Source organism: Salarias fasciatus, chromosome 23 (genome assembly GCF_902148845.1).
Source record: "Salarias fasciatus chromosome 23, fSalaFa1.1, whole genome shotgun sequence".
In the NCBI taxonomy this organism is placed as follows: Eukaryota; Metazoa; Chordata; class Actinopteri; order Blenniiformes; family Blenniidae; genus Salarias; species Salarias fasciatus.
This window is the reverse complement of record NC_043766.1, coordinates 26,344,595-26,357,086: the sequence shown is the minus strand read 5'-3', so window position 1 is coordinate 26,357,086 and position 12,492 is coordinate 26,344,595. Positions and strand designations below refer to the sequence as shown.

The 12,492-nt window shown below is 39.8% G+C and overlaps 2 protein-coding genes across 2 annotated transcripts; one reads left to right on the top strand and one right to left on the bottom strand.

Annotated features, from left to right (window-relative positions):
- Positions 1–1,161: 1,161 nt before the first annotated feature.
- On the top strand, positions 1,162–2,435 carry cfap144 (cilia and flagella associated protein 144). Its single transcript, XM_030082558.1, has 4 exons — positions 1,162–1,285; positions 1,500–1,559; positions 1,672–1,775; positions 2,346–2,435. Exons 1-4 carry the CDS (start codon positions 1,165–1,167, stop codon positions 2,433–2,435), a joined length of 375 nt encoding a protein of 124 aa, XP_029938418.1. The 5' UTR covers positions 1,162–1,164.
- A 1,824-nt stretch (positions 2,436–4,259) lies between these two features.
- ebna1bp2 (EBNA1 binding protein 2) lies at positions 4,260–7,651 on the bottom strand. The gene is made up of 9 exons (XM_030083110.1): positions 7,436–7,651; positions 7,131–7,214; positions 6,317–6,489; positions 5,417–5,540; positions 5,085–5,174; positions 4,899–4,974; positions 4,697–4,778; positions 4,413–4,581; positions 4,260–4,309 (listed from the first exon to the last, which is right to left on the bottom strand). The coding sequence occupies exons 1-9, from the start codon at positions 7,529–7,531 to the stop codon at positions 4,262–4,264; spliced, it is 942 nt and encodes a 313-aa protein (XP_029938970.1). The 5' UTR covers positions 7,532–7,651; the 3' UTR covers positions 4,260–4,261.
- Between the last annotated feature and the right edge of the window lie 4,841 nt (positions 7,652–12,492).

Here is a 12,492-nt window from a genome sequence, read left to right as displayed (position 1 = left end):
ATACAGCTTCACCTGGAGGCTATAACTAACTAACCACACCTTATTAATGTCCACTTTAGGGCTAAGGAACCCCCACCCCGGTGTTGACCTGTGGGATTCAAACATTCACACTTCTGATCTCAAGTCTGCTTCTCCAGCCTCTGCTGCCCCTACATATGTCTGGATGAAAAATATCAGAAACAGAGAAATAACCAAAGTGTTCTGTGTCATGTGTATATTTAGTGTTGCTAAAATACAATGCAGTTTCAGTTTATCAGTTCATATTAACCTTTTTTGGTTAACAGTTCATTGTCATTCATTTTGATAATCTACCTGTGTGTGAGAGCTGTTTATTCAGCTAGGAAGGCAATGTCCACCTGCATTTATTTAATGACATGAGTGCTTTTGTTTATATCATGACTTTATTAAAGCCACTTAAAATGTAACACTTTTGGTAATACTTTTGATCATGTGCCACAAACCATGGTCTTGAAAAACAAATTACACTTTTACATTCCAATATCAAATTAGAATTTCATCATCATTATTATATCCACTTGACCGGTCTGGATAGGCTATTTTTGGTGGATCTCTGTATTACTTTCTAGGGTATGTTAGATTTATATTAAAGAAATAAGGAACTAAAAGACAAGAACCATAAACATTTTTTGAATCATCACACTATATTTATCTTCTTTAAATTTACGATGACAAATATTATTTGTATAATAATGGCAAATTTAATGAGGTCTGCTGCAGATAAATTGGAAAATCCAGCCAAAGTTGTAGTTTTGGATTAATTTTGTTGTTATAAGAGAGTCTGTGGTGCAGATGTTGTGGTTCACAATCCCGGCATAACATCCCACTCAGGTACAACCAGAGTGTTCATAAGAATGCACCTCAGAACCAGGAGCGTTTCACTAACTTAGTCGTTAATAATGATCTGGCATTAGTGAGATGTCTGCTGGGCCGAGCTGAAGCTAAAGCTGAGCTCTGAGCGCCATCACGTGTTCGCCTGCACGCGCTGCAGCGCGCGGCGTTGTTTACTGTTGCCTGACAACAAGCAGACGAATCTCTCCAGCGACACCGAGGTCTTGATTTTGCTCTCTGTGGTACACAAAGACGAGTTTCTTTGCACTGAATTAACTTTTTCTTTTTCTTTTTTTTTTCTTTCTTATTGTTAGTATGGCTGAAAAGGAGAAACCGGATTTGGTGCATCAGAACGCAATTCATGTGGAGACGATCAAGAAAGAGCAAAGACTCCAGAAGCTCCACACAGAGTTCTCTATCAACCCTTTCAAGAAATGTAAGCACAAAAATACGGTTTCATTTTCTTCTATTTTAAGTATTTGATGTTCTCTGGACAATCCATAGCTTAAAAACCTTCAACTGTCAATATTTCCTTATTACAGTTACTCTAAAGATCCAGTTTAAAATGTAATATGATTGTGATTCAAATCAAAGTGTCCTTTCCTTGACCATATGCTCCTTTCTCTTTACCACGTGTTTCTTTCTTTCAGTGCATATCTTACCAGACAAACCCATGTCGAGGAAACCGACAGAGGAAATAGTAGGCAACTGTAAGTGGTCTTGGAACTTAAAGACATTATATATTTTTCCTTATCATTATTTATTATTATTCTGTGCCTCAAATCACACTAGTCACTGTTAATTAAATGCCTCTTTCCCCAGATGATTTCATCAAAGCGTTCCACAAGGCCCGCGAGGTTCCCACCGAGAAGTATTCAACCCCACTCACAGAGAGTCAAGAGATTGGCTGGATTTCAACTCCACTGGTGAGAAAGGCTGTCTCATGAAGTAGTATATTCAATACCACATATGGTTCAGGACATCAGGGTACTTTGTGAGCTAAATAGAAAATACTTTAAAGCAGATTATTTGATGTATCCATAACTGTATGTTTTACCAAAACCACGGCATTGGTACAATTGTTTTTGTATTTCAATCAACCACAGATTTTCTCTGGCATAAGATTGAAGGTGTGCGCAGGACATTTGTGTTGATTTCATTTCGTTCAAGTTTGAACAGCAGAGTATCTCTGAATCAGGGGGCGTTTCTGAGCTCAACATTACACACCCTCCTCAGAGGTGGCCAGCTGCAGGGCGATCAGGCCTGAACTTGTGTCTCATGCCCATTCATGAGATGTCCCAGGCTGTTTGAGTGGTGCAGCCCACGGGACCGTGCACGGCAGGGGGTGTCCTCTTCCCTGAGTCATGCCTTTGGCTGACTACATACCACATACTCAAACTTCATCTTTGTTGGTGCTTTAAAAAAACAACATGTCTTGATTCAACTGAGGTACTGACAGTGTTTTTTTTGTTTGTTTTTTTTTTTCTTGCTTGTAGATCCCGTCCAGTCGACACGATGAAAGACTGAATTTTTCCAGAAAAAGCACAGATGTGACAAGACATCAGGAGTTGACGCTCCGGAAATGAAGCTCAGCCATGAACAGTGACATGATCCCTTTGTCTACGGTGTATTAAACAAACAAGTGTCAGCAGCATAACAGCTGTCCTGCTTTTTAAATTACACCTCAACAAACTCAGAAAAACTGTTATGGAGTTGAACATTTGCACAGGTATATGCACTCACCCATCACATCCTAATCACATAAATGGATGGAAAAGGGCATAACTGACAGCTGCTCAATATTTAAAAATGTCATGTCACATATGGGAGAGAATCAATGTGTCAAGAAGCTGAATTAGAAAAACAAAACAATACATTCCATTTTACTCTGAATCTGAATTCATTTTATGATTATTAATTAAAATTACAATGGAGTTTTTACTTCACATCTGCTGGCTTCTCATTTCATCTTAAGTGAGCTCTACTCAAAGCAACACACACATAATTCATTAAATGTGCCTCATTCAAACTAACTGAACTATTAATAGGCCAAGGGCAAGGTTCACCCTTCAGGATGTTTTTTCTTCACTATTATTTCCCATAAGCCTTTGCCTTAGGCCATCTTAACTTGACCACTTCCAACTCTTAACCCTTTAGTCTCACAGGCCAGAAAACCTCCTTTTTGAGGAATACTGGTATTTCTGATGGAGTTATGGACTGTAAATCCAAATATTAAGGCAGTGCAACTTCACAGATGGTCATACAAGTTTGAAATTTTGCATAAAGCATCCTGAGACATGGAAAAATAGCAAATTAACTTTGTAGAGCTTACTGCCTTTTTATTTCCACATCACTGTGAACATATTCCAAAAGACAAAACAGTGTTTGTCCACCTGAGAAGTTCTCATCAAATGTGATTATTTTCCAGCGCTTTATTGAATATGTCACCATCCCATTTTTAAAGCTGGATGATAACAGACTGAGGTGTGCTGAAGGAGGGAGAGACCTAAAACCAGCAGGATGGCGACCCACAGGGCCCTCATAGAGCTGCAGCAGGTTGTAGTATTCTGCACATTGTGTACAAAGCTCATAAACTGGACAAAGTAAAACTTAAAAGGAATAGAGATCTTGACAAAACCAATATTCAGGGCAAAGTCACTGAAACACTGCATTTTGGTAATAGGTATTAAAATAAGGTACAATCAAGTGAAAAAATCATTCTAGGTCACACACTCACAAAAGTAATTAAACTCAGCAAAATATTCAAAGAAAAAGAACTAAAAAAAGAGTAATATAGTGTTGTCATAATAGAAAACTACATAAATAAGGCCTCTCAGCCTCTCTTTGTTGTATGTTTTTATTCATGTAAATTTATTGTATTTTAGTTTTTTCTTTTTTGTAAATGAATGAAATAAAAAACATTTACACAGGTCTATACACTTCCCCATCATATCCAAATGGTATTGATGGCTGCTCAATATTACAAAATGCTGTCGCCTGGGAGAAAATCTATGAGTCAAGAAGCTGAATTAAAAAAAAAAAACAATACAAGGAACTGAAGGAGCAACACACGCAGTGTGAATCAAACAGTACGGATGTCGGTGCAGATGCTGTGGTTTATAATGGCTGTGAAACCACTTTAATCAGACAATGCATAACCAAATCCATTCATATGGATATGGTATTCTTTCATTAGTCCATTGCAAAATGAAAAGGGATGTCTTTGTAGTTTAACATGATACTCAACATTAATCCAAAAACATTTTATGGACTGTCGTAAAGTGTAGAAAAGAGTTCACAGTCCCCTTCGTGCCTCTGGAGATGTAACAAGGGCACATTGGAAAGCAGGTGTTGCAAATCCTGCCCAGAAACAGCATTGAAGTCCAGTCCGGTGCCTGGCCTGCCACCTCTTTTACGAGCGACTCTTCATCTTCTTGCGCGCCGCCTTGCCCGGACGTTTCTGAAAGACCCAAGTTAAAGATATTAGCTGTCTTCATACGAACCATAAATATTTCCCACATGACAACTTTCCTAGGCAGTGTTTTTATATGTGCTTGACTCACATTCTGTTTGCCTCCTTTGCCTTTCTTCTTCCCTCCAGGTCTGGAATGAGCCACCTTGGCATTGAAACTGGACACATCATTGTAGCTCTCTTTGGTGTTCCACTTCTTTCCACTTTTTTTGCCTCCAAAGCCAAACCTCTGATCCTTGTACTTTCTCTTAGCACTCGGGCTGTCGAAATATCAGTAAAAGAAGTAAATAAGGTTGCTCTATTAAAAAAAACAACAAAAAAAACAAATACAGACATGTCAAGAGGAAACTCCTGGTAAGCAAAAGAACATCTTACTTGTTCTTGATTGCTTTCTTCAACTTTTCAGGATCAGCTTTGCCTTTATCTCCTTCCAAGAAGTCCAGCTTGTCGGTCATTCCTAAAATATATGAAGATAAGATTGGTCAAATCTCACCCCAAAAACAAATACCCCTCTCAAAAAAGGAGAGAAAATGATACATTAAATTAAAGAATCAAAACCAGAATAGTAAAAACTCACCTTTCTGGTATTTCTTGACAGCAGACATCATTGCCTTCTTCTCCTTCTGTCTCTTCTGAATCACTTCTATTTGAACCTGAATTAAATTTAAAATACATGTTACTTCTCCAGATGGTATAATCCTTGGTCTGCACTTCACCAAAAGGAAGGAGTCCCTCTGGAGCAACAGAGCCTTTAGTCACCAACCTTTTTGCCAAACTTGCGTTGTTCGCGCAGCTTCTTGGCCTTCTCTGACCGTTCTAGCATCATTTGCTTGGAGAGTAGCTTTTTCCTGATCTAATCAAATGAAAAGGAAACATGTTTGGTCCAGCATTCATATTTAAGTTCAATGAAAAGAAAGATCACTCATGTGTGTAATTTGTAGTTATCAATCAAGGTTTCATCTGCAACTTCTGCAAGTCCATGTAAGACAAAAAAAAAAAAAAAAACGCTGTAGCTGTGCTCTTACTAAAAAAACAATACGATTAACTAATACAATACCACAAAACATGCAATTTCACAATTAAGAGGCAGCTCACCTTTTGCATTTGCTGATCTGACTTGGCCATCTCCGCAAAGTAATCATCAGGCCTCTTTGTGGCGATATCGTGCTGCTTCAGGAGGGGCAGAGCTTCCAGGACTGTGGCCTGAGCTTGGCGGTAGCTGAAAGCAAAACACAAAGTGGGTTAGAGATACACTTTTTGTGCCACTGTTCAAATGTGTTTTTAATCATGAAATCATGACTTCTTTGTTTTAAACAAGCTGCTCTGTGGTTTGTTTTTAATATACGTATCTCAAATAAAAACTCACTAAGAACAGTGCGAGTTACAATGGCTATCAGAGTTACAATCAGAAACACATCACAGAGAGTCTGTAAGCATTTTTTTTCCTAAGTTATTATGCACCTACCTGAAAAAAATATTTATCACTATTTACGTGAACCACATTAAAAGTCTCTAGTCCACTGGGTGTTGCACAGTATAAGTCGGTGAAGCAGGCCCAGGAGAAACCCTTTGGGACCACATATCGTTACATGAAGGCATCTCTTCATTAATCTCTAAGCAAACTGAATCAGGTCAATTGGACTCTGTCATATGTCTTTGAAGATGTTTCACCTCTTATGAAAGCAACTTCAGACTAGACTAGAACAGCCCACTCAGAGGTATGAGAGGTGAAGCCTCTTCCAAGAAATATGCTCAAGTCCATTTGAACCGATTCTATTGGTTGAGAGATGCCTCATACCTGGACAGATATAGATAGACACCACTTGACCAACAAACGCTGCAGCAACATCGAAACAAGCTATATTTACTGTTAACATTTCTGTGGTAGCAGTAGAGTAGATGCGATGATTTCTATTGCTGTCTGTTCCTTAAAATGATCCAAATCAAATGGAAGATTTGCCATGTCATCTTGTTTAAAAGTCAGTGTTGACTTACAAGAACATCTCCCTTTGGAAATCATCATCTGCATTTAGTTCTCCATTTGTCACAGCTGGATCTTTTCCGTCGGCTTTGGAAAGGATGTTTTCTGCAGGTGGGTTGGTCATATCCAATCTCTCCACCCAGGGAAGGTCTTTACGCAGGTCAGCAAGGCACTGCTTCAACCCCTCCTGCATGACAAAAAAGTGCAAAATTAAATACTATTTAAGCCGTTTTTCATTCTGTCATAATAGACAATAACAAATATAATTGTATCAACAATGACATAGCTGTTTATATCAAATGTTTCCTCTTCTCAAAAACCATAACTGACTCCTGAATGAAATGGATGAATGACAAAAAAAAAATAATCTAATTTCTGAATGGTATTGATCCACCACATAAATAGTACCCTAACTCTTGACTGTTCATGATGTATTGAACTGTTAAGGTTTATAGTGTTAACAGTAATGATAAATCCACAAATGTAAATTTGCTTCAAAACAATTACTTAAAATAAAATGACAAAAACAGGTCCAGGGGTGTCTTCACTGCTAGCAGTATGCGGGTTAATACACCTCTCGTTAACTGAAAATCAGACCGGAGATGAGGTTTTTTTATCGTGTTTTCTGTGCATATCTCAGGTCAGAGTAACAAAACAGGAGACATTCCACTCTAATTCTAAATAGAAAAACACACGACTACTCCACAACTGACAACTAATGCGGAAGACGAGAAAACTAGGTTTAATACTACAATCAAGTTTCAATTCGCTCCAAGACAGTAAAAAACCCAAACAAACATGTACTTGGTTTTAACGCATGTCACTCACCACATTATTAATGTACTTTTTGTTTTCGTCGGCCACAACGTTCATGCCAGGCTTTAACAAACCTTTTGCGAACGCTTCTTGAAGCTGCATGGGGGAGAAAAAAAGCTGTTTAGATGACGATAACCGGACGAAACAAAGAAAATTAGTGCTTATTGAGCAAAATCAGAATACTTCACAACTTATCTTCCAGCACAGTTCATAGAGTAAAGCCTAAATAAAACACAGTGAGCGCTTCAAGTTGGGAACATCAGAGCATCTTAACAGCGCGTGAGCTAACATGTAGCCCATGTTTTCCACAGTCTCACCTCTCCATCTGACAATTCGCTGTTTTCCTCGTCCGAGTCCTCGCCGAGCAGCGTCTCTTCTTCCAGAGTCTCCATCACGCTGCTATCTACAGTCATAGGACGGGAAAATGTGGTTTAATCTGATATTAGACGCTGTTTGGGGCTGAGTTCCTCTTCACAAGCGTGGAGTCCCCTCACATGTGGAGGAAGTGACGTCAGGAAATGTGCGCTCAACAATATCTGCCGGCCAAAAGCACGTTCCTGTTGAAACAAAGTTCCGACAACGCTGCAGCATTGTGGAGTGAGCTGTGACTGCTTTCTTTCTTTCTCTTTCTTTCTTTCTTTCTTTCTTTCTTTCTTTTTTTTTTTGGGGGGGGGGGCATGTATTATTATTATGGGAGCAGCAAATACATTTCCTCGAATGATTATTGCCACATGTTGATTTTTTCAATATATTTTTCCTTGTTAAAATATTTGTTTTTTTGTGGTATTTGTATGTCCATCCTTCTGTCCTCTGTAAAACATAATAAAATTCAGTTTAACCACACTAAGTACTGTACTAACCAATTTTAAAAGTCAAAAAGAAATCAAAGAACAATCAAGGCACAGTTTAATATATATGGTGTTGATTGCCTTCAGCACCCACATAATTTCTTGTGCTTCTTGAGCCAATGTGCAGATGTGATTCTCAGCTATAAACATCAGAGATGCCATAACCCGAGACAGGGTTAAAATTGACTGTGGTATGAGAACACCCCTTGGGAGAATTTATTAATTGGTAAAAAATCGTTAAAAAAAATACAACTTACAACAAAATACTGTCAGGCTGCTCTATTTCTCAGTGATTTTCAGTAATCACAGCCACAATATATTTGATTAATGTCATCAGCAGTGAATCTGATGCTGAAGATTGAAGGCGTGCCTCTTTAAAGGGATACTTCAACATTTTGGCAAATTGGCCCATTTAGTGCAATTCCTTAGTGATTTCGAACAGCACACTTACTTTTATTGTGAGGGCGAGCTGTTGTTTATTCAGAGGCGAGTTGGGGAAGGTTTTCAGGACGGACACAATGGAAGTGGATGGTATTTTTGGTTCCCCTTGTCAAACTCATCAAATACACAATCCAACAATCCCAAAACACTTTGGTGGACACGTTATAATCCGCACATTCACTACGCTGTGGAACACCAACAAATAATATTGTAGCGTTACGACACTGAAGCAAATACTGGGAACTACTTTTTCTTTTGAAATTACTACGCCCAGACGCCATGGTTAGTAAGTAGTTCCGTCTTAGCAATCTTTGCATAAACAACTCAATCTGGTAATTTTGCATTATTTCACAGCGTAGTAAATGTGCGGATTATAACGTGTCCTGTCTCACCCAAAACATTACATAGATAAAAATGATGGTCAGCCCGTGTACTTCAAAAATTATGACTATAACCACAGTGGCTGAAGATAACAAATATTCTTTCTATCTAATCTGGCACATTTTCGCCTATTAAAATGTGTGCAGCTCTAACTGACCTTAATTAAGACCACAACTTGTAGCCTTTACGCTCTGCCCACAAACTTTTAAAAACATAATTTAATGTTACATCTTCAGATGTGCTACAGATAGTGAACAGCTCTCTTTGAACAGACATTTGTCCAAATGCTCTAAAGACAACAGTTATCAACCTCATTAAATATATTTAAAAAAAGGGGGGGGGGGGCTGGATACATAAAGAGGCTCATATCAAGACTGCCTCCTTTATGTAAGATTGTTTATTAGGCCTTTTATATAACTGCCTACTTTTATGGTCAAAAACAGTTACTTTATTACTTTCAGTCTGAATTTAGGTCAAACCACCACACCGAAACAGTTCTTATTAACGTGATGAATGACATTCATGTGAGCAGTGACACATACAGAGCTTCAGCTTTAGTCTGGCTGGATTTTCGTGCTGCTTTCAAAACAGTTGCCCATAATGGACTGCTTAGCAGACATGAAAAATAGTTGGAAATGTTTGGTATTGCATTGAATTGGTTTAAATATTACTTCCATAGGGGTTATTCTGTGTCAATGAAGAATTATGAATCTGAGCAAATGAAAACCAGACAGTAGGGGGTGTAATTTCCCCCTACTGTCTGGAAAACATCAGAAGAAGAGCCAGAACCCTATTTGACACGTCACTTCCCATCACGTGACGTGCCTCCTGAGGAAGGTCACCGGATGTGACCGAAACTAGTCGAGGTAACTTTACTCTCACCTCTTCTGTCTTTCAAAAGAACTTTTAGCTTCTAAATGAAAACCACTTGTGGCGCTCCTCAAGGCTTCAGCCAGCCTATTTTATTTGACATGTACATGTTCCCTCTGGCTCAGATCATGAAACATTACGCTGTGTTTCCATGGACGCGGTGAATGCAAATTCATTCATGTAACAAATGAAATCGCACAGCGCTAGATGCCCGAGTTCTATCGCTGCTACAAATATGCAAAAAACCCTCGCTGCTCGCTGCTCGCCGCATCATCTCGTCACTCTAACCCGTCACGTCTGTGACGACTTCCACGCTGATAGGCTGTCAACAAGCAAATTCGCTTGAAAAGTCCAATTATTTCAACTTGGGCGAGACAACAACCCCTTCAAAACAATCAGCTGACCACCATCTGAAAAAACAAGGCAAGGATTTAAGGATTTCTTACTCAACAAGATTCAGAGAAACTTGCTTGCAAATTTATTTTCAGTGGGCTGGATTATTGTGAAGGTGTTTCTACAGGTCTCAGAAAGAAAAAAAAAAAGTCAGCTGCATTTCATCCCGGGTCCCCACCAGCACAAAAAAGGGCGGAGCACGGTACACCTGAGCTTAAATCTCTGCACTGGCTGTCTGTTTGTCAGAGGATTGACTTCAAAATCCCACTTCTTGTCTTTATAGGTATGGATAGTCTTGGGCCGAAATCTCAGATTCCCATGTAGGATATGAAATATCCTGACTGATGAGGTCCCCAGGAAGAGGTTTACTCAATATAGTTGAATCAGAAGCAAACAAGGTGAAGCAGCTTTCAGTACTGCTGACACACTCATTTACATTAAAGGGGCTGTATCATGCTTTTTTAGATAGTCCAAGCCCTAGAAATGTCACTAACATGGTAATAGTTTATTTTTGGCGCTAAGGAAAAGTAATTTTGTGTGAAATAAAAGATTTTCTGGGGCTAATTCTGAAACCCGGAGGAGAAAACGCTCTGTTTCACTGAAATCCCGCCTCTCCCCCTGTGGACTTTGACTGACAGCAGACTTCAGCCAATCAGCGCTTCAAAACAAATACGCTGGCTAGCTTTAGCTCTTTAGCTCTAGCTTCTCGACATGCAAAGACACGCGAAAACGTCTTTTCCGGTGAGAAACTCACCAAGCGCAGACCCTTCAGACTCTTGCACCTGCTTGATTGTTGCTTTCAGAGGATGGTTAAAGTTTATCTCCATAATCGGAATAACAAAAAGCGGCAACGCTGCTTGCCTAGGGCCTGCGGGAGGGGGGCTCAGGGGAGCCATCTTCTCCGTGTGACGTGAACGTGGGAAAACAGAGCGTTTTCATGGGTGCGGGAGGGGCTTGCCTCTCTGAGCAGCACAACAACGAGGAAAGCTCAAACACGCAGGCATGAAGGAAAAAAACCCTTTGTGGGCGTTTTTGGTGAGTACATAACTATATAACAAGGTTAAAACATACAAAAAGTGAATTTTGCATGATACAGCCCCTTTACATCAGGACACTAAACACTGTTGGTCACACAGGCGTTTCATAAAGTTATAGATTTTGCTGATGTTCTTAAAGCTAGGGTTGGCGATCTTGGAAAACTAGCATGTAGCACAAATGTAGCATCTCCCCAAGGCTCTGCCCAGCTCCCACCCCATTGGAGGAGCTCCGTTGGGAGCGGAGACGCGGAGACGCGCAGCGCTTCCGCATCCAGTGCGTCCCTGGCGTAACCTGTCCTCAGGGCTTCGTTTCTTCGTTTTTCTTTATTTGCACAACGCCAAGTTATGGCGCACTCACCGGTAAGTAAACCCCCAAACATTCTTCTCCGCCGTTCTGCAACGACGCTCCGTCCTTCTACGCACACACTGAACCAGGGTCAGTGCACGCCATTGACATGTACGCGCAGGGGGCAGGTCGAACGGCGAAGGGATTTGGTTGGTTTAAAAAAAGGTGTCCCGTCAAGACGATTGGTTGCTGTTTTTCCCGTTTTACTCCTGCTGTAGATAGCGGATATTTTCCAAACTACTTTAAGAACACGCCATGAATTGCTTCCTATCGGGTCATAAAGATCATTTTAACCAGTATTTAAAAAAATTTATCTCATTCAAATCGCCAACCCTAGCTTTAACTCCTCTGTTCTTTGGGTGTAAAGCACCGTGAATGGTGCTATGAATAAACTTACCTTGCCTTGTCCAAGTTCAGAGGTCAAGGGTCAACATACATTTTCATCAAAATTAGAGCAACAATTTAACCGGAAAAACATACATTTGACATGAAAGGAAGCCAGAGTGTCTTCAAGAAAACCCGTGTTTGTCAATGATTAAAACTTAATGCCAAGACTCTAGAATAAAAAGTCTTTACCACTGCACCACTGTGCCGCCCTCATGGATCAATATGGTTCTGAATTGTAAAAGAGAAGCTGAAACCTTCAATCAAACTTGCCAAGAGGATTATGCAGATTCAAATCTAAAATCGATTCTCTCAAAGATTGTACTTAAATCTTTAAGTCCGATTGTGTCATTGAAGCCTAATGAGTTTCACTTGGCACCTCATCAAGAAAGAAACTATTGACACCACTTTTCCATTTCTCAATTCCGGGTCAATGTCTGTCACTCTGACATGACACAATTGAGAAAAATGTCTGCACTGTTGGCCCATTGTCACTGGATATCTGGCCTGCAGGAAAGAAGACACAAGTGACTGACAGTATGTGTTTCTAGACACAAGAGTGTTCCTGTATCTTGTATTTCATAATACTACTTCATAACACTGTTTGTCATGTGTATATGTTATTGTGTTTGTCTGCAGATGTATGTCTTGTCGTCCTGTTGGTTATCAGGGCA

Coding starts and splice junctions, on each gene's coding strand:
- ebna1bp2 (XM_030083110.1), bottom strand. CDS start 7,531: ATGACTGTAGATAGCAGCGTGATGGAGACTCTGGAAGAAGAGACGCTG. Junction 5,541..6,316: donor TTCCAAAGGGAGATGTTCTT/GTAAGTCAACAC, acceptor TTTTGCTTTCAG/CTACCGCCAAGCTCAGGCCA. Junction 5,175..5,416: donor CAGATCAGCAAATGCAAAAG/GTGAGCTGCCTC, acceptor TCATTTGATTAG/ATCAGGAAAAAGCTACTCTC.
- cfap144 (XM_030082558.1), top strand. CDS start 1,165: ATGGCTGAAAAGGAGAAACCGGATTTGGTGCATCAGAACGCAATTCAT. Junction 1,286..1,499: donor TATCAACCCTTTCAAGAAAT/GTAAGCACAAAA, acceptor TCTTTCTTTCAG/TGCATATCTTACCAGACAAA. Junction 1,560..1,671: donor AGAGGAAATAGTAGGCAACT/GTAAGTGGTCTT, acceptor CTCTTTCCCCAG/ATGATTTCATCAAAGCGTTC.